This window comes from Dendrobates tinctorius, unplaced genomic scaffold (genome assembly GCF_039654945.1).
Source record: "Dendrobates tinctorius isolate UK_male_01 unplaced genomic scaffold, ASM3965494v1 ptg000060l, whole genome shotgun sequence".
Taxonomy (NCBI): Eukaryota; Metazoa; Chordata; class Amphibia; order Anura; family Dendrobatidae; genus Dendrobates; species Dendrobates tinctorius.
Window position 1 is genome coordinate 13,934,101 of NW_027361728.1, and position 20,141 is coordinate 13,954,241.

The window sequence follows — 20,141 nt, forward strand, 5'->3', positions numbered from 1 at the left end:
CCACTCCATCCATCTGGACCATCGAGCGTTTCACGGCACTCATCGGTGAACAAAACAGTTTGGAAGTCAGTCTTCATGTATCGTTTGGCCCACTGGAGCCGTTTCTGCTTGTTTGCAGTGGATAGAGGTGGTCGACAGGATGGCTTACGCACAGCTGCAAACCTCTGAAGGACCCTGATCTTGTTGTTCGGGGGACGTTGGAGGCACCAGCAGCTTCAAAAACTGGTCTGCTGCTATGACAAGGCATTTTTGCAGCTGCTCTTTCAACCTGACGCAGTTGCCTGTTGGAAAGAGTCCTCAATTTTTCCTTATCAGCACGCACACATGTGTGCTGGGAATCAGCTACATACTTCTTGATTGTGCGATGATCACGATGAAGTGTCTTGGCAATGTTGATTGTAGTCATGCCTTGACCTAAATGCTCCACAATTTGTTGCTTCTCAGCAGCCGACACATCCTTTTTCTTTCCCATTTTGGCAAAAAATGTAGGCTGCTTAATAATGTGGAACAGCCTTCTTAAGTAGTCTTGCCTTTATTTGGACACACCTGCCAAACTAATTTGCACAGGTATCTGCAATTGCTTTCAGTGATATAAAGAGCCCTGACACACATCACCATCAATGAGTTTAAATGACAAAAAAATTCTAACCTTATCACTCCTAAACTCTTTTTACATAATAATTTGGAACACAGTGTAAACTCGGGCAAGACATTCCTGTCCAAGGCCCTCTGCCGCTGGCGGGTATTGCCCGCATAACCAGTGGCAGAGACCTGGGATAGGGAAACACCTGATTGACCAGCTTCCTGGTCAGCAGCTGTCCGTGTTGCAGACGTGCAAGGTGTTTCCTGGCTGTCGGATGGCTGAGACGGGTCCGAGGTCGTCCGATGAAGGACCGCTCCAGGGGCAGGTTGCAGGGTGCTGCGCCAGGTGCTGTGGAAGAAAGGAAAAACATTACTATCATGCATTTACAAGAAGCATCAGCTGTGGAATAGAGAAACACAGATTAATAAAAATAAACTAAAAATTATAATACTTACGCTCTGGTGGTAAGGGCCGGTCTTAGGAACTGCAAAGCTTGATAGTACCGTTATTTTGTTTTGGACCTTGCCGCTGAACCACTGCGACCCTGCCCCTCAGCACAAACATCAGCATTGAAGCGGTCCTTGATCGAACGCCAACGTGTTCGGACTTTGTTCACTGTTGGAAAAACAAACAACATTTAAAAATCGTGTGTGATGCACAATATATGCTATCATTAGATAGACATGTTTTTTTTTGAAGGGGGTGGGTTTTATCATGTGTCTAGATAATCTTGACCAAAAAAAAGCGCATACGTGCGCATGCCAATGCACACCCATAGACTCATGTTAATTTTTTGCGCAAAACGTGCACATACGTGCGCATGCGTTTTTTAAAGCGGTTGGGCGGACCAAAAAATGCAACATGTAGCGTCTAGAAATTATGGACGCGCACAGAAAAAACCGCTGAACACGAAAAACGCATACCAATGCGGACCCATGTTAAATATAGGGGAAAAAACGCATGCGCACGTATGCGCAAAAACGCAAGTGTGAAACCAGCCTAAGCGACACGCGCGCTTTGTTACCCGATATTTATCTTGGATACCAGCGTCCTGGCTGGTCCTGATCGCTGGTGTGTCTGGATGTTCGGCAGCTCACCAGCAATCATGTAGCGATGCACCAGCGATCCTGACCAGGTTGTATCATTGTCGGGATCGCTGGTGCATCGTTTGGTGTGACAGGACCCTAACTCTGCTGCCTTATTATAATGAATGGATCCCTTGAGGGATTTCATCTGAACATGTCATTTGAAGATTTAAATGGAAACCCCAATGCAAATGCTCAGTGTAGAGCACAGGATCAATGTGCTCCCAAAAGTCATGTAAAATGTTCCTAATATAAGCTTCAGTCCCCCCCACTCAGGTGTGTCATCTGTTAACAAAAATATAGGGGCTTCCACTTTACTGGTAGCACAAAGGCTCTGGAAAAGCAATATGCCCCCTCCCCACTTCTCCAAAGAAATCCAATGAATTTTTCACTCTCAAGTCTAAATGCCCCCCTCCCATCTGTGTGCCCTAACTGCAGTTAGCATGTACGTTTGGCATTTCTTTAGTTATGTAATTTATGGGGTCCATGTCTCCAGAAGCACAAGCTTGGCACTATAACATACTGGGCACTACAACGGCAGTGCTGCAATTTTCACTCAGCAACCTGTATTGCTGCTTGTTTCTGGAAAACTCCAATGTAGTTAATATCGTCACTACACCTGTAGATAAATTCCCAGAGGGAATAATAATCATTTTCAATATTTTGGTTACCCGTGGGATGGGGGAGATTCTGCTCCTCTGGGGTTCTGTATATGGAGTCTGCAACTATTCTATGGAAATTTTGTTCTGCAAGAGTCAAATAGTACTCCTTCCTTTCTGAGTCTCTCCATGTAGTAAAGAAGTACTATACAGTCTCCTACGGGGTATTGCCATGTTAAAGACTGTTCATGTCTTTGTCAGTGGGAAAACTTAAAAAATCACAAGGGATCAAATACTTATTTTTTTTTACTCCCACTGTATGGGGTATTGATGTACTCGGGAGAAATTGTTTTACATTTTTTTTTTTTAGTTTTTTTTAACCTTCATTTTCTCCTGTTGACCCAATGTCATACAATTCTGTGAATCGCCTGTTTTAAAAATGCTCACTATGATGCTAGATGATTTTGTTGTGTGGAGTACTTAAAAAAAAAAAAAAAAAAAAAAAAAAAAAAATACATTAAAAAAAAAATCGTGTACTCTCGAGTATAACCCTAGGGTGGAAAATGTGGCAGCTACTGGTAAATTTAAAAAATAAAAATAGATACCAATAAAAGTATAATTAATTTAGACATCAGTAGGTTAAATGTTTTTGAATATCCATATTGAATCAGGAGCTCCACATAATGCTCCATACCGTTTATGATGGCCCCATAAGATGCTCCATACAAAATACACCCCATATAATGCTGCACAAAGGTTAATAATGGCCCCACAAGATGCTCCATAGAATAATATGCCCCATATGCTGCTCCATAAATTTATGGCCCCATAAGATGCTCCATAGATTATGCCCCATATTCTGCCCCATAAAATGCTCCATAGATTATGCCCTATATGCTGCTCCATAAAGGTTATGGCTCCATAAAGGTTATGGCCCCATATGGTGCTGCGAATAAAAAAAAGACACACTCTCCTCTCGTCGCTGGGGGCCAGGTGCCGGTGTCCTGAGCAGGCGAGGACATCGGCGCGCTATGGTGGACAGGTGCCGGTGTCACCGCGCACCTGAGATATTCACCTGTCCCCGTTCCACCGCCGTGCGCTGCTCTGTCTTCCGGGTTCCTCTGTCAGTGACTGCGTCATCGCGCCCTCTGACCTGAATGTCACAGCCAGAGGACGCGGAGGACAGAGCGATGCGCGGCATTGGAACGAGAACAGGTGAATATTGCATATACTTACCCCCTCCTGGCACGGTCTTTGCAGCCCCTTCTTCTCCCATGGTCTCTGGCAGCTCTTCCTTCCTTCAGCGGTCACGAGGTACCACTCATTAAAGTCATGAATATGTGCAAAAAATGGGCTGAAAATCTCAGCTTATACTTGAGTATATTCGGTAATCATTTGTGGGGGATTCTGCTGTTCTGCCATGTCAGTGTCTTTTCAAATGTGACACGGTGTCCGCAGTCTATTCCTGCCAAAATTATGCTCCAAAATTCAAATGGCGCTTCTTCCCTACCAAGCACCCAAACAGTAGTTTTCCATTACATATTGGGCATCAGTGTACTCAGGAGAAATTGCTCAACAGATTGTATAGTCCATTTTCTCCTATTTACCATTGTAAAAAAGAAAAATTTGTAGCTAAAGCAACACTTTTGTGGGAAAAAGTAAAATTATCTATTTTTTTTCCCTTCCAAAATGCTTTAATTTCTGTGAAACATCTGAAGTGTTAATAAACGTATTGAATGTGGTTTTCAACACTGAGAGGTGCAGTTTTTATTAAGTTACCTTTGAGTATTTTCTGTTACATAGGCCCCTCAATGTCACTTGAAATGTGATGAGGTCTCTAACCTAAAAATTTTTTGTACATTTTTTTTTTTTTTTTTTCTTTTGGAAAACAAATTTCCAATTAACTTTTAACCCTTCTAACTTCCTAGCAAAAACGAATTGTTTCCAAAATGATGTTGGTGTAAAATAGACATGTAGGAGATGTTGTCACAGAACAGGAGGACTACGCGACAGAAGGAATCTAGTGATTTCCTGCTAATAATAAAACTGGTTTTATTAAAACCACACCACGGAGTCTACATTGCTGGAATTAAGGGGGTTTTACACTAAGCAATATCGCTAGCAATATCGCTAAAACGTCACTGGTTTTGTGACGTTATAGCGATATTGCTAGCGATATCGCTATGTGTGATACTTACCTCCGACCGGCTCCCCCGCTGCTCATCGCTGATCGCGCGAGAATGTCCGGCTCCATTTCTCGTCGGGCGCTTCCTGCTGAGACTTCCTGCTGTGACGTCCAGCGACGCGTGGAGGCGGGCCGGAGGACGCAGGATCGCTGTGTGTGAATGGTAAGTATTGTGCGCTGCGTCGCTGCTGCATCGCTGTGAGATCTTTCTGTATGAAAGCTCACTAGCGATCATTTAGCGATGCACCAGCGATCCTGACCGGGTCGGATCGCTGGTTGGATCGCTGGTGCATCGCTAAATGTAAAAGGGCCTTTAGGGTGTGTCATCTAATCTCTCTCTCTCTCTCTCATCTGAGTGTATGTGTGTGTGTCAAGCCACACCTACTTCACATAACCCCACCCACTGGTGGGTGGAGAGCGGGGTTGCAGAGGGAAAGTGCGGGGCTGCCAAATGTGAGAGCGTGATGACTGGTGGAGAGCGGGGCTGTTAAGGAGAGAGTGGAACGCGGGTAGAGAGCTGGGCTGCGGAGGGGAGAGAGCGGGATGGAGAGTGGGGCTGCGGAAAGAGAGCGTGATGGTGAATGGAGAGCTGGGCTGCTGAGGAAGAGAGCGGGATGGCCAGTGGAGATAAGGGCTGTGGAGGGAGCGAGCCCGACAGTGGATGGAGAGTGGGGCTGCTGAGGGAGAATGCGGGACGGCGGGTGGAGAGCTGGGCTTCGGAGGGAGAGAGCGGGACGGCGTGTGGAGAAGCGGGGCTGCGGAGGGAGAGAGCAGGATGGTATATATCTCCTGTGGCTTATAGTGCTATACTATATATCCCTTGTGGCTGATACTACGATACTATATATCCCCTGTGGCTGATACTACTATACTATACACTCACTGGCCACTTTATTAGGTACACCTGTCCAACTGTGTGTTAAGACTTAATTTCTAATCAGCCAATCACATGGCGGCAACTCAGTGCATTTAGGCATGTAGACATGGTCAAGACAATCTCCTGCAGTTCAAACCGAGCATCAGTATGGGGAAGAAAGGTGATTTGAGTGCCTTTGAACGTGGCATGATTGTTGGTGCCAGAAGGGCTGGTCTGAGAATTTCAGAAACTGCTGATCTACTGGGATTTTCACGCACAACCATCTCTAGGGTTTACAGAGAATGGTCCGAAAAAGAAAAAAAATCCAGTGAGCGGCAATTCTGTGGCCGGAAATGCCATGTTGATGCCAGAGGTCAGAGGAGAATGGGCAGACTGGTTCGAGCTGATAGAAAGGCAACAGTGACTCAAATTGCCACCCGTTACAACCAAGGTAGGCAGAAGAGCATCTCTGAACGCACAGTGCGTCGAACTTTGAGGCAGATGGGCTACAGCAGCAGAAGACCACACTGGGTACCACTCCTCTCAGCTAAGAACAGGAAACTGAGGCTACAATTTGCACAAGCTCATCGAAATTGGACAGTAGAAGATTGGAAAAACGTTGCCTGGTCTGATGAGTCTCGATTTCTGCTGCGACATTCGGATGGTAGGGTCAGAATTTGGCGTAAACAACATGAAAGCATGGATCCATCCTGCCTTGTATCAACGGTTCAGGCTGGTGGTGGTGGTGTCATGGTGTGGGGAATTTTTTTCTGGGCACTCTTTGGGCCCCTTGGTACCAATTGAGCATCGTTGCAACGCCACAGCCTACCTGAGTATTGTTGCTGACCATGTCCATCCCTTTATGACCACAATGTACCCAACATCTGATGGCTACTTTCAGCAGGATAATGCGCCATGTCATAAAGCTCGAATCATCTCAGATTGGTTTTTTGAACATGACAATGAGTTTACTGTACTCAAATGGCCTCCTCAGTCACCAGATCTCAATCCAATAGAGCATCTTTGGGATGTGGTGGAACGGGAGATTCGCATCAGGGATGTGCAGCCGACAAATCTGCACCAACTGTGTGATGCCATCATGTCAATATGGTCCAAAATCTCTGAGGAATGCTTCCAGCACCTTGTTGAATCTCTGCCACGAAGAATTGAGGCAGTTCTGAAGGCAAAAGGGGGTCCAACCCCTTACTAGCATGGTGTACCTAATAAAGTGGCCAGTGAGTGTATATCCCCTGTGGCTGATAATAAAAGGAGGAGCATGAGGTGCAGAAGAAGGAGGCTGTGTAAAAAGCAGAAGCATGAGGTGTATCAATACTTGGGTAATCATTTAGTTAATTTTTTTGTTGCAAATCTGTAGTGTTGAATATATGATTTGAAATATAACCATTATAATTTGTTATAACTAACCACAGTTAGTTACTATGCCTGGGCGATGCTGGGCTTTTCATCTAGTACATTGTTGTGGTAAGGGGGAGGAGTGCTTCAGAGAGTGCAGACCTTCACTGGTTCTTGACAAATGTGCAAGGAACACGCACTATGAAAGCCTTGCACTGATTTGCTGCGTCTCTCTGCATTGTTGCACAGCTTGTCCGCCTACACAACATCGTACCGTACACCACTTTTGGCTGTATTGATGCCACATCTTATTTCTTGCGATATTATGCTAGAATTGTGCTTTATTACAAATGTCAAATTAATAAAATGAATACTAATAACCAAGTCCCACTTCAGATTTTTTCCAATTCACAGCTTGCAGTAGCTGAAATCATTACCAAAACTGGCATGTAGATATCTAAGCTGGTTCAATGGCTTATTTACTAATCCTGCACAACCAAGCCTGACGGCATACTGTTAGGCCTCTTTCACACATCAGTTTTTCGCTGTCAGGCGCGATCCGGCTATTTTTACGAAAACCGGATCCGGTGAAATGCAATGTCGGATGCAATGTGTCGCAATCCGGCGTGTGGAAAAAACGGCAACTGTAACGTTTTTTGTCTCCGGCGAAAAAGCCGGACACGCCGGATCCGGCGCTTCCGGCTTTTTCACACAATGAAAGTCTGTGAGCGCCGCAATGTACCGGATCCGGTGGCCGGATCCGGTTTCTTAGGTCTGAGCATGCTCAGTAGCCCTGCCCACAGCAAACATATAAAACTATGACAGTGGGACCCTCAGCCACAGCCAGTAGGAAAGCCAAGAGAGGAGCCAGCTGCAGGAGAAGGCAGGAGAGTACCGCACCACCCCAAATGGAGCCAAGGGACCTTGCTGAACAGGCGGAGGGGAGTCCACCAGCAGACGGTAATTATCAAATCCTCCATTCCTCAAAACTAGGGCCATGGAATATCAATATATTCAGTGGCCCTTTGTTTCTCTTTATTCACCAGCAGAAGACGCCCTATAGATGCAGCAGCACCAGCAGGAGTGGAGACTGTCCAGCAGGAGGACACCACATCATCTTCTGGGAGCCCTCCCTCACATCGTCAGTGTTTGACGGTAAGTTTTTATTTCCAAAATCCATCATCTCTGGAATATGTCTATTCATTGGCTTTTATTTCAAAACAGGAATCACAAGCTGAAGAGGAGCTCCCAGAAGAAGGAGGAAGGGGTGGACAGATACCTGGAGTGGGCTCGTAATTGGTAAGTTTCCTTGCATCAAACGCGGAAACACTACATCACACTACACACAACACATAGAAAACAATGTAGCGCAGATATCACACAGCAAACACATATATGCCTATATCCAGCCACATAATTTTTTTGCTTTTCTTTTCTAGTCTTCCCAATCTGGTGCTCGGCCAAGAGGTCCTCGCAGTGCCTCCCAGGGTCGTCGGCGACAGCAACGCGGCGGTCACCAGCATGTAAGTATAATAATTTTGATTTGATTTTTTTGCACTATTTATTTCATTTCTTTAAGTGTGGAGGCTAATTATGTTAATATTCTCTTTTTCTTTAACAGCCTTCACAGCATGCTCCGGACTCTGACGGTGAGGATGGAGGGATTGATGTCGACCACCTCATCGTTCTTGTTGGAGAAAGGGAGCCGCTTTGGAATATGGCTGACCGCCGGCATTCTGATCTAATTGTGACCCGATGGCTCTGGGAGGAAATCTGTTCGCTCCTTGTGGACCGCTGGGAGGACCTTGAAGCTCGGGCCCAGATTAAAGAGCGTAAGTATATACAGTTCCCGTTGCTTGATGTCAAGCAGTGTTTCCCGAACTCCAGTCCTCGTGGTACCCACGGGTCATGTTTTCATGATTTCCTTTTGAGCAACACTATCGAAATCCTGAAAACATGACCCGTTGGGAACCACGAGGACTGGAGTTTGTGAAACACTGATGTTGTATACTAAGCACTTTGTGCTTTCTCGTTTCAGGGGAGAGAATTGTGAAGCGGGTGGCGGTCTGTGAGGCATCGTTTCAAGAAGGAGTTCAATAAAGTGAAGTGGGCCCCGAGTGGATCTGGAGGACGCAGGAGCAAGTACGCCCGAGCCCTGTCGTTCCTCCGGGATACAATGGTCACCAGAAGGTAAATATGAAACATCCCATGTATAAAAAAAAAAAAGTTTACATGGCTAAATTTTTTTTCAGCGAGGGCCAATGGCATGTCAGTATATTAATTGTATTTTATTCTCTTTGTTCCACAGCACGGTGACCAGCACTCGGGAGCCTGCACGGTTGGACACTTCTGCAGCGATCCCTGAGGAGACCGGCACCGAGGGACACTTCGAGCACCCCGGCACATCTGCACCTTCCCAAGCTTCCCTCACATTCGACCCATCTGTCCCATCCACCAGCGCAGGAGCATCGTGGTCACCTACATTACATGAAGCTGCTTGTGAGGAGATCTCTTTCCCTTTACCCCACCCTTCTGCCCCTGCCACCTCTAGTACACCTGCGGGTACTGGGCGGCAGAGGGGTCAGGAAAAGAGCTATGCCCCAGAGTTCTTGCATCTGAATGCATCTTTCCAGAACTGTCTCAAAGTCTTGTCAGAGCAAATCTCCGCAGGCTTTCAGCTGATCAACTCCAGCATTCTGGAGTTGAAGACACTTCTGCAAACAATGCATTCAGAATCAAGATCTTCTCCAAACCACACCTTTTTCAGGTCTGTTGTGGAGCGCATGGCAACGCTTTCTCCTACCCAGCAGATGCATGTAATGCATTCATGCCACGGTGCTCTACAGCTGGTTACCTCCCAACCTACACCTCCCACCACAGTAGTTCCTCCACCTGCACCCCCTCCAGCCACTGCCCCTCCTCCCCTTCCTATTCCATACCAGCCACCTCCCCAGTACCAGCAACCTGCCTCGTACTAACCTCCTTCCCCGTACCACTTCTCAACCACATCATCTGCTACTCCAGTCCCTGCCCAACCCTCCTCTCCACCACCCACCACCTGTTCTGCCACCCACATGTCCACCCATTCTCTTGCTTTTTCCACCCCTTCACCTCTAACTGTTCCTTCCCCACCACGATCCCAGTCCTCTCTCCACACTCCCAGTGTCGGTGTCCCGCAGCCCCTCCAGCAGTATTTCCACCCCACACTACACTAATTTATAAATGTATGTATGCAAATAAAAAAGAAAAATTTTGGGGGCGATTAACAGTTTATTAAGAACAAAAATTTTTCAATAAAAGTTAAATTATTGGTTTACACTGGTTGTCTCTTTTATTTCTGCAGCGAACTATGGTATAAAAAAAGGTTAAGTACAGGGTAGACAAAAGATAAAAAGGTATACAAAACCTGGTACATAACTGTGGGTAAAAGGTAAATAAATTTTACCTTTTGGCCACAGTTGTGTTCCTGGTTGTGTTTTAGACAAAGTATTTCACCTTTTACCAAAAGTTGTGTATCTTGTTGGGGATTTCACAAATTTTGTTAAAAGGTGAAAGACTTTGCCTAAAACACAACCAGGTACACAACTGTGGTCAAAAGGTAAAAATAGTTACCGTATTTTTCGGACTATAAGACGCACCGGACCATAAGACGCACCCCAATTTTCAGTAGGAAAATAGGGAAAAAAAAAGTGTCAAATGGGGGTCTGTCTTACAGTCCGAATTCAGCTTGCCTGGGAAGGGATCCGGCACAGGTGGAGAAGTAGTCACAGGGGTCATTCAGTGGTCCAGGCTCGTGCAGTGGCGGCTCTGTGCTGGGGCAGCTGCGCCGGGGTAGAGGCAGCTGTGCTGGGGCAGGGGCAGTTGTGTTGGGGCAGCTGTGATGGGGCAGGGGCAGCTGTGCTGGGGCTGGGGGGCTCTGCGGTGGTGGCAGCGGGCTGTGCTCCGGTGCAGGGGCGGCGCTCCGCCGGCATTTCTTCGCAGCCCGGAGGCCCCCGCAGTTCCCTTGCTGGCCGCCGCCATGTTGCGGTGGCCTCCGGGAGCATGGACGCCGGAAAGATGGCCGCCAGTCCGGGGACGGTGCGTGCGCGGCATCAGATCTCGTCCCGAGATCTCGGGGGATGAGATTCAAATCTCGGCAACGAGATCTCGTCCCCCGAGATCTCGGGACGAGATCTGAAGCTGCGCATGCGCTGTCCCCAGACCGGCGGCCATCTTCCCGGCATCCATGCTCCCAGAGGCCACCGCAACATGGCGGCGGCCAGCAAGGGAACTGCGGAGGCCTCTGGGCTGCGAAGAAATGCCGGCGGAGCCGCCGCCCCTGCATCGGAGCACAGCCCGCTGCCACCACCGCACTGCAGAGCCCCGCCCGCTGCCACCAGCCACCAGGTTAGTACCATGTACTGCGACCATAAGACGCACCCCCCACTTTCCCCAAAAAATTTTGGGGAAAAAAGTGCGTCTTATGGTCGGAAAAATACGGTAAACCACAACAAGATAGCCAACTTTGTTTGGGAAAGGTATTTACTGTTGGTACTGAAGGTACACAACTTTGGTTAAGGGCAGAAATTTATCAAATTCTGTCATCCTGCCAGTCTATTCTGCCTTGAGGTGACATAAAGTATTGTGCAAAATTGTCCCTCATTCGTGACACCGTCACAGAACTTCTATTGGTAAGGTTCTGGTAATCTTGCAAGGTTGTTTCTTCAGAGGTGTCGTCAATGGAAATGGGTTCCTTGCACATAACAAAATTGTGGAGTACCACGCAAGCTTTGATCACCTCGTCCACAGTTTCTGTCTTGAGGTTGATCGCAGTCAATAGGACACGCCATTTGGCTGTCAGAATACCAAAGGAGCATTCCACCATTCTTCTTGCTCTTGTTAGGCGGTAATTAAAAATGCGTTTTGTTGTTGTCAATCCTCTGCTACAGTACGGTTTTAAAAGGTGTTCTGACAGCTGGAATGCTTCATCCCCTACACAGACAAAAGGCATAGGTGGACCAGATGTTTGCGGCAGCGGTCTAGGGGGTGGGAACTGGAAGGTGTTTCCATACAGTTTACGCCCCATGGCAGACAGTTTGAAAACTTGAGAGTCATTGGAGCTGCCATAGGCCCCAATATCAACAGCAATAAATTTGTATTCCGCGTCAGCGATGGCCATGAGGACAATGGGAAAAATATTTCTTGTAATTGAAATATTCCGATCCCGATCCTGCTGGCTTTACAATGCGGATATGTTTCCCGTCCACAGCGCCCAAGCAGTTCGGGAACTGACATATATCTGTAGAAACTTTTCAGCAATTTCTATCCACCTCTCTGTTGTGGGCTCTGGTAAAAACTCTTCAACTAAGGAGTCCCACAGTGCACAGCATGTGTACTTGACGATTCCTGATATGGTGGAAATCCCAAGTCTGTACTGGAAATGCAGTGACGAAAGGGATTCTCCAGTTGCAAGAAATCTGTGGGTAATTTAAAAAAAAAAAAAAAAAAAAAAAAAAATTTAAAATCACAGCATTACATACCAAACCTCAGCTATAACACTTGGAGATACAAACTACCACCAACAATATTGCAGTGAAAGTGTGCTTAGATGTGAGCATATCCAATAAATGTGGTTTACCTTAAAGTCACCATCAGACGCTCTGTGGGTGAAACGGAGAAGCGGCAATAGGTGTCCGCTTTTCTTATGAGGCGTGCAATGCGCTCCACCAAGTAATCAAAACTCTCCATTTTCATGCGAACATATGCAAAAAATTTCTCCGGGTTTCGTCTAAGGTCCATGCAGAGTGCAGAATAGACCCCACGCGTCATTCCCTTGGCTGTGATGGGGTGGATCCACAAACTGCGTCGCTGATGCCTGATGCGCTGCTGTCTCGCTCTCTCCTTCTCCAGAACAATCGCCCTCAAACGGTTCGCCTGTGCTGTAAAATCCACCACATTCTTCAAAATATTTCCAATCACAACATCCATCTTTGCCAGTCACTTGCTCTTCTCTCCAACCTGCAGTTTCTCCTCTACAACCTGTCAAAGATGGGCTGTAGGAACACGGTATATATAGATTTCAGCAGCCAATCCCGTTTCGAAGCCCCCAAGGGGCGTTTTTAAAAACCGGATTCGGCGTAATCCGGTGGAAAACGGATGAGACGGATCCGGTTTTTGGTCTGATGACCAAAACGGATCCGGCAGAAAACCGGATCCGGCACATCCAGTTTTCCATAACATTTGCCGGATCCGGCGCGATGCCGGATTGCACCTGACGGCGAAAAACTAATGTGTGAAAGTAGCCTTAATTGAAAGCAGCTACTTCTTCCTGTAAGGGACGGCGGAACGCACTAAATAATAAAGTGCGTTCGCCGCCCGGGGTCCGCTGTGCAGAGGTTACACTGCTGCTATGTAATGGCAGACGCTCAATATGGCGGTAGTGCGCACTCGGGTTGAACGTCACCCGGTGTGCGCTGGGCGGATTTTGTTAATTCACAGAGACGCCGAGGCGTTAAACACAAATGCTGAGCCTGTTAAACTCACAGGTCTCAGCGCAATGCGCGCACAGTATATGGTCACAGGACTCGGACCCAGACACCGGGTCAGCGTCCTTCTAGACCTACCGTGCGTATGATGTCGCAACCGCGGACGTCAATAAATGCTGCTGACTGCAGCGCGGCGACAGACACTGCCGCAAGACGACAATGCCTGGTAGCAGGCACACTGTCGAATGCTAGTACCGTGAATGATATGCACTGTGACCTGTTCCCTGTCCACACACGTAATATCAGAGGGAGGGGAATCTTAATAAGTCATTTGCAAGTCCATGCATCCGTCATCATTCACACAGGTAGCCACTTGAGTCTATACTAGTGCATGGCCGAGCGGCCACGCAAACCTTTTATAGCCGGGACCTTCCGGAAGCTTCCAGATCCCTGAGATGGATCAATCTGATTTGGAGAAGGACCTGTGCATGTGACTCCCGATCTCCAATGGGAGATCATCTTGTGAGTATGCACAGTGGAGCGGCGGAAGGACTTAGCCTCTGGAGTGGCTTGCTGCTGATCAGCCTGCGTTGCTATTACTGGCCCAGAGGTGGCAGCAACAGCCAGACCAACACAGCTGGTCTGAGCAGAGCGTCTGGAACATGGGGCTGCTGAGCAAGCTCCTCTGCGGTTGATAGAGAATGGGAGACCGCTGAATGTGAGGCTCTGGATTCCTGCTGTGCCGCTGAAGGAACCCGCTGGGTAACATTGTGACCCCCAGGGTACTGCGACAAGCAAGTCCGTAAAACTCCAAGTGGCTCAGTCTTTTTGCAACTTACTTGCAGTGTGTGAGCGCTCTGAGTGACCTTTGGCTACACAACTCATGTCATGGTCAAAGTTGCTGTTTGAGATTCATTAGTGAGAAGCAAAAGAAAACAAATTTAATTAGAATGTATAGTTGTGCTCAATGCTTTACTTTTCCAATAGGTGTTTTAATTGCAATTTCATTAACATGCCTACTGATGTGTAATTTACACTTGAATGCAATAGGTGCTATTAAAGTATATAAAATGTTAATTGGTTTTGTTAACTTTAGCTGTGAATTTACTCATTGCCAGGGTGTGAAAGTGTGAAAAGTGTAACCTTGCAGATACTGAAGTATGTAACTTTCTCATGCATCTAGTTTAGCTAGAATCCTGTTAAATTTATATTTCTGAAAAACGGCCCCCAAAAAAATCCAACACTCAGAGTAGCTACTAGATATTGCTTGTTTTTCATTTGAAACATAATTTGTCTATATGTATACTTTTTTTAATAGGTAGCTACATTGTGCCAAGACCAAATTGTATTCTTTATTATATTCAATGCTGCATCAGTTCTTCTGTTTTTATAATACAATAAAATAATTGGGATCAATTTGTGTTCTGCATAGTATCTTCATCCATCCACCCCACACTTCAAGGTCATGAAAGAAAACCTGTCAGCTGGACTAAGATCTATAAACTAAAGGCATGGCCATAATGGCGCTGTGATGCTGATTAATAGGATACCTGATGTGAAGGGATCCACTCAGTGGCTTCTGAATACTCACCTTATGAGATTTTCAGAAAATGATGTCTTCTGTGCTTTAGGGCAGGACATGAGGGGTAGAGTTTTCTTCTTCTTCTTGCTCTCTGCCCCCCACCAACCTCCTCTGTTTCTTGTGCAGGTCACTGATTTGGTGACTTGCCTTTCCTTTTAAAATTCTATGCCTGCTGCCATTATTGTGTGGGAGGCATGTGCGCTTTGGGTGCCAGTCTTGTGTGCAGGACTTCAATAAAATGGCGCTGGAGACTGTGCAATTAGCAGATGGAGATTTCAAAGCTGAAATCTTGATCTGCTCATGTGCCACCATTTTAATAAAGTTATGCACACAGGATTCCGACTCCACTGCTCACGCACCACCCACACAATGATAGCTGCGGTGGCAATGCAGAGGTTTAAAAAGGAGAGAGGTTACCTGCACAAGAAACAGAGGAGGCTGCTCAGTGGCAGAGAACCAAAATAAGGCCCTGCCCCTATGTCCCACCCTGAAGCACACATGACTCAGTTTTCTGATAACTTCATAAGGTGAGTATTCAGCAGCCACTGAGCGAATCCCTTCACATCAGGTATCATATCAATCACCATCACAGCGCCATTATGGTCATTCCTTTAGTTTATTGGGCTATATCCTGCTGACAAGTTCTCTTTAAAGCAAACTTTTTGCGAACATTAAGTCAGCAGGGAATCCTGGAAGGATCGAGTTTTGATGGTCGCGGTATTATGAATGGACCTGGAGGGCTACAGTTCTGACTGTAGCAAAATATAAGAGCATTTCTTCCTGTACAGTTGTCTTGTATAGCCTTATTAGTTTAGTCGAAATACATTCGTAAAAAAAAAAAGCAAAGATGTCTAAATCCTTTAATGCCTAACTTTGATAAGTGAGCTGAACACACGTTTTGACCCATGCAACTTTTCTTTAGTGACTTTCGTTGCATCTGTTATTTTTTCCTGTGCTGCTCTTTGTAGTTCACAGTGACGATAGCTAGCTTTTCTTTTCTGTTAGGTTCTGTTCACAACCTGTTGGTCCATACACTTGATGTATACCAATAAAGGGGTGCATGTTCTCCCTTTTATGCATGTTTTTTTGGCTTCATTCAACATTGTGTTGAATGTAAGTAGTCAAAAGGACTGTGCTTCCGGTTTACAGAACACTTTCTTTCCCATATAGTTTCCATCATGGATGAGAGCCAAGAAACAGAAGATTTGGGAGCTTGTAGTGCCCATCCAGTTTCCTCATTTAGGAGCTATTTACATCTGAGTTGGAGCCTCAGTTGCAGGTTCCAGTAAAATAAGATGGGGTGAAGTGATGGAAACCTAATGGACACTATTAATTTGTGGGATCGTTTTGGGTGCTATTGGTGTCTGTCTACAATGGAGTAGAATAATGGAAATAAAGAACCAAAATGGGAAGTGAATCTTAGTACAGTATTAATGCAGACGTCAAACTTCACAGCAAATGGACAATGAGACAAATTTAAAGGATAAGGAACCCTTTCTTCACCACCAAAACAGTGAGCAGGGTGTTGCTGCTTCCCCTAGAAAACTCTCTATTGGCCTGATAAAACATTTGTATTTTTCTTTTTATTCGTTAACTGCTTATGCTTCAAATTCTTCAAATTGGCGCACACAGTTCATGACTTTTTGTGCAAGCTCAAAAATGCTCTCTATTTTTTTTTACTTTGACCCACTTTGCATTTTTGTAGTGCAAAATTGGTACAGTTCTCAAAATTTGCACCTAAATACCTGACAGGGCCGACGCCAGCACCTGGGCAAATGCCGGAGCCCTGAGTAGGTTGTGGGGCTCATACCGGTGTGCTATGGGAGCTTGGTGCCAGCGACCGTGAGTGGGACCATCAGCCTGCTCAGGGTGCCGGTACTTACGAAACTTGCCTCTCCCCGTTCCTGCACTGCGGCGTCTTCTGACTGTCGATTCAGGTCAGGGGGTGCGATGACATCACTGTGTGCCCTCTGCCTGAACAGTCAGTGGAGAGAGCTGGAAGACTGCGACGCTGATGAGTCCGGAGCAGAGCAGCGGCCAGCGAGGAGAGGTGAATATTTATTTTTTTAAATGTTTGAAGCATTATATGGGGACCATTACATATGGAACATCATATGGGCCCTGTTATGTAGTGGAGTGTCGTAAGGGGCCTGTTGTATGCTGGCGCGTCGTATGGGGCCTGTTATTTACTGGAGCCTTGTATGGGGCCCGTTATATACTGGAGCTGTTGTATGTGGCCCATCATATACTGTAGCGTCGCATGGGGCCCGTCATACTGTACGGAACAATGAGTTGCGTTATTCTGTATGGAGCATTATATGGGGCTCATAATACTGTATGGGGCATTATGTGGTGCCCATAATACTATATGGAGGAATATACTTTCCGGTTTCTGAGCTATAGAGATCACTCATGTAATGTAAGAAGTGAAATCTTTGGCATTGTACTATACCCTGTGCCGTATCTGTGCATCATGAATCGTGGTATGTGTTTAAAGGGGCCCACTGAGATGCTTTCGCCGAGAGCCCACAAAAACCAGAGCAGGCCCTGATACCTGGCTTCCATAAAACCACTCCAGGGGTGGACAGGAATTTGTGTCAAATTTTGCTGCTTTTTAAAAAGTCCCAACTAATGAGCTGAAGACCTCTGCAATACAAAAACACTACCCACAAAAATCTTAAAACCAACAGATGAACACCTAAAATAGGCTTTAAAAAAAGGCATGCACTAAAAATATTAGAGGCAAATGAAAAACTGTAGAAAAATATCAAAATTAACACTCTAAGCAGGTGCAGGTGCAACAATGAGTCGGTTCCTATATCTTTTTTTCTGGCCATAGTTGTAAAATTCTTCTTCTTTTTCATAATATGATACAAGGAAGATGTGAGGAAGTGTTTGCAGAGAGATGAGTAGAAGTGTTACACACCATAATTTCTTTCATGGACACCAGTGATTTATATTTTTTTTATATAAATATAAAATGAAGGATTGTGCTTAGATAGCCTTATGTGAAAATAAGGTTATTAATAATATTTATTTACTCTGGGCTTGCCAGCTTGTGTTCTGGTTGCATTAGGCAGGTGCCGCTGTATGAACTGGTGATTAAGATCCTAGAGAAGGGATGTTGCTTTGGACCGGCACCAGTCTATCTGATGAAGACCAACCTGGAGCTCCCGGGCACACCAAGCTATGTTTGTACCTCTATTATGGAGCTGGACAACTTGACTTTCTGACTGCAGCTACCGATTTTTTATTTTGCCATTGACTTTTTGTTCTGGTAGTTGGTGCGCCTTTCAGAACCTGGAAGGGGATTCTTGTATCTTGGCTAAATTTGATATTTGGTGTTAAAGTGCTATTCTATGTGAATGCTTAGTGTGTTCTCTTCTGAACGTGGTGGTAAAAATCATTTTTTTTGATAGTAGGAAAACTAAGGGAATAGTTGCTCACTATATACCGTACTTTTATCTAGATGGGAACTGCTGAGACTTGAAGCACTACGCACGCCCCTCCTCAGAGCTGCACATGGAATATTCCATTCATTCTGGCCAAGAAAGTCATTGATCTTCAGGCTGCAGAAGCAGGGATGCTTAGATAGTGATCTTTTATATTCTGGAGTAGTTTTCTCCCTGTGTCTACATGGACACGAAGGCATTCGCCTTTTTTCTGAAGATGCATTATTTATCAGGACGTGCTAGATCACAGCTTATTTTATATGGTGTTTCAGCATATGACTCACTATGAACATCATGTCTCTAATTCTATGAGAGGAGGAATTAATGAAGCGGTATTTAAACTGCTGCAGAAGAAACCCTGGAATACAACTTTCTGAGATCTTTTCAAGCTGCTTAAACATACACATCTGAAAAATAGATGAGCTTTACAAATCAGTCACTTGCTGGCTCATGTCCTGTTCCAGAAGCTGCTGGGGTTCTCCTTTTCTATCTCCCTGCACCTTCTCAACCTTAATGGACTGCTGAAATTGGTGTCTGCTGTTGTGACTCTGAACGGTCATGCAGTGTTTAGATAATGTGTGCTTCATTTGACCTACTTACCGTAAGTGGCAACAATGTGTTGAATATGTGTGAACGATGGACTGCCTGTGCATTGTGACCACCAAGGTAAGCCCGAAGGATTATTTATGGCATGTGTATGCAGTTTCCATTCAGAATTAATTTCTCATCTTGTGTCCCTTTTTACTATTGCAGGCCTGACAGAAATGGATATAAGGAATATATTTTTAACTGATGTGTGATCCAGTCATTTCTAAGTTTAATGTTTATTTTGCAAATGGGCCAAAGTAATTTAATTGTAGAAATCCAATGCTATACTAATATTTGTCTTCTAATTTTGAAGATCTATAATGAAAGGACTTTGCTTTGGTCCATTTATCTTTAAAGCTGCCCACAGCAATTATCTCTCCGTGCCATTATAGTTTGGCTCCCTCTTGTGACACTATTATGTTGCTATGGCTGATTGAAATGTTCACCTAGTGTGGACATGCAAAAAGGGCAATTGTACAGAGTTAGGCAAGGAAATTGGGAGACTTCTGATTTTAGAAAAGGTTCTGTACTACTCATCGTTACCTTTAATTTATTAATTGTAGATGCACTTAGAAGTGAATGTCAGCTACAAACCAGACCAGTGAAGTGATATGTGCACATGTAATATGCCTTTGTGTGAAGTACATGTAAAAACCAGGCGGCATGCTTGACTTTGGGCTCGTTCAGACTAGTGTGTTAGAAAGACGTATGCATCATGGACTGCACACGTTGTTATAGCCAGCGTGTGCCAGTGCACATGGCTAATTTTTTCCACAGAAACCAATAGTCTGCGTGAAAAAAAAATCACGGCATGCACTATTCTGGTCCGAGTTATGCTACTTTCTGATTTCCGGATTTTAAATCCGGCGGGCTGCGGCGAAAAGTTGTCAAACTGGATCTGTTAGAAGCCGCAGCCCGCTGGATCATCTGTTTATGCCGGATATGGTGCAGGAGAGGGAGAAAGAGTCTTCGCGCATGCGCTCTGCAAAAAAGCAGTCCGGCGCTTTCAAAAAACGTTGCATGGAACGTTTTTTTGCAGACGCCGGACAGGCATTTTTTGGCATTTCTGGCAAAAGCCGGACACGCCGCATGGCCATCAGGCGCAATGTGGCGATAATGTAAGTCTATGGGGAAAAAAGCTGGATCCGGTGGCAACAGGCGCCCAATCCGGTTTTTACATTTTAAGCCGCATCGCGCCTGATGCTTCAAAACGGAAATCTGAAAGTAGCCTTACAGACAAGACTAGTGCATGCAAATAGCACTTATCTTCTATACGGATGAGCACATGGTGTTAGTCAGTCTGCTGACGTGCCTGGATCATGTTTTTATAGCTGTCTGAACCTGGCCTTCCAGGGATACCATGCGTTTTGAAAACTGAAATAAAGTGCTATTAT

The 20,141-nt window shown here is 45.6% G+C and overlaps 1 protein-coding gene across 17 annotated transcripts in view; it reads left to right on the plus strand.

Annotated features, from left to right (window-relative positions):
- DLG1 (discs large MAGUK scaffold protein 1) overlaps positions 1-20,141 on the plus strand; it is a 322,080-nt gene that overhangs the window by 38,485 nt on the left and 263,454 nt on the right. The window contains exon 1 of one of the 17 annotated variants that reach the window (XM_073578721.1): positions 18,374-18,825. The exons of the other annotated variants lie outside the window; for them this stretch is intronic. Coding sequence (XP_073434822.1) covers positions 18,796-18,825 — 30 coding nt within the window. The 5' untranslated portion in view covers positions 18,374-18,795. Of the gene's footprint in view, positions 1-18,373; positions 18,826-20,141 lie in introns of those variants that run through there. 17 annotated transcript variants of the gene reach the window in all.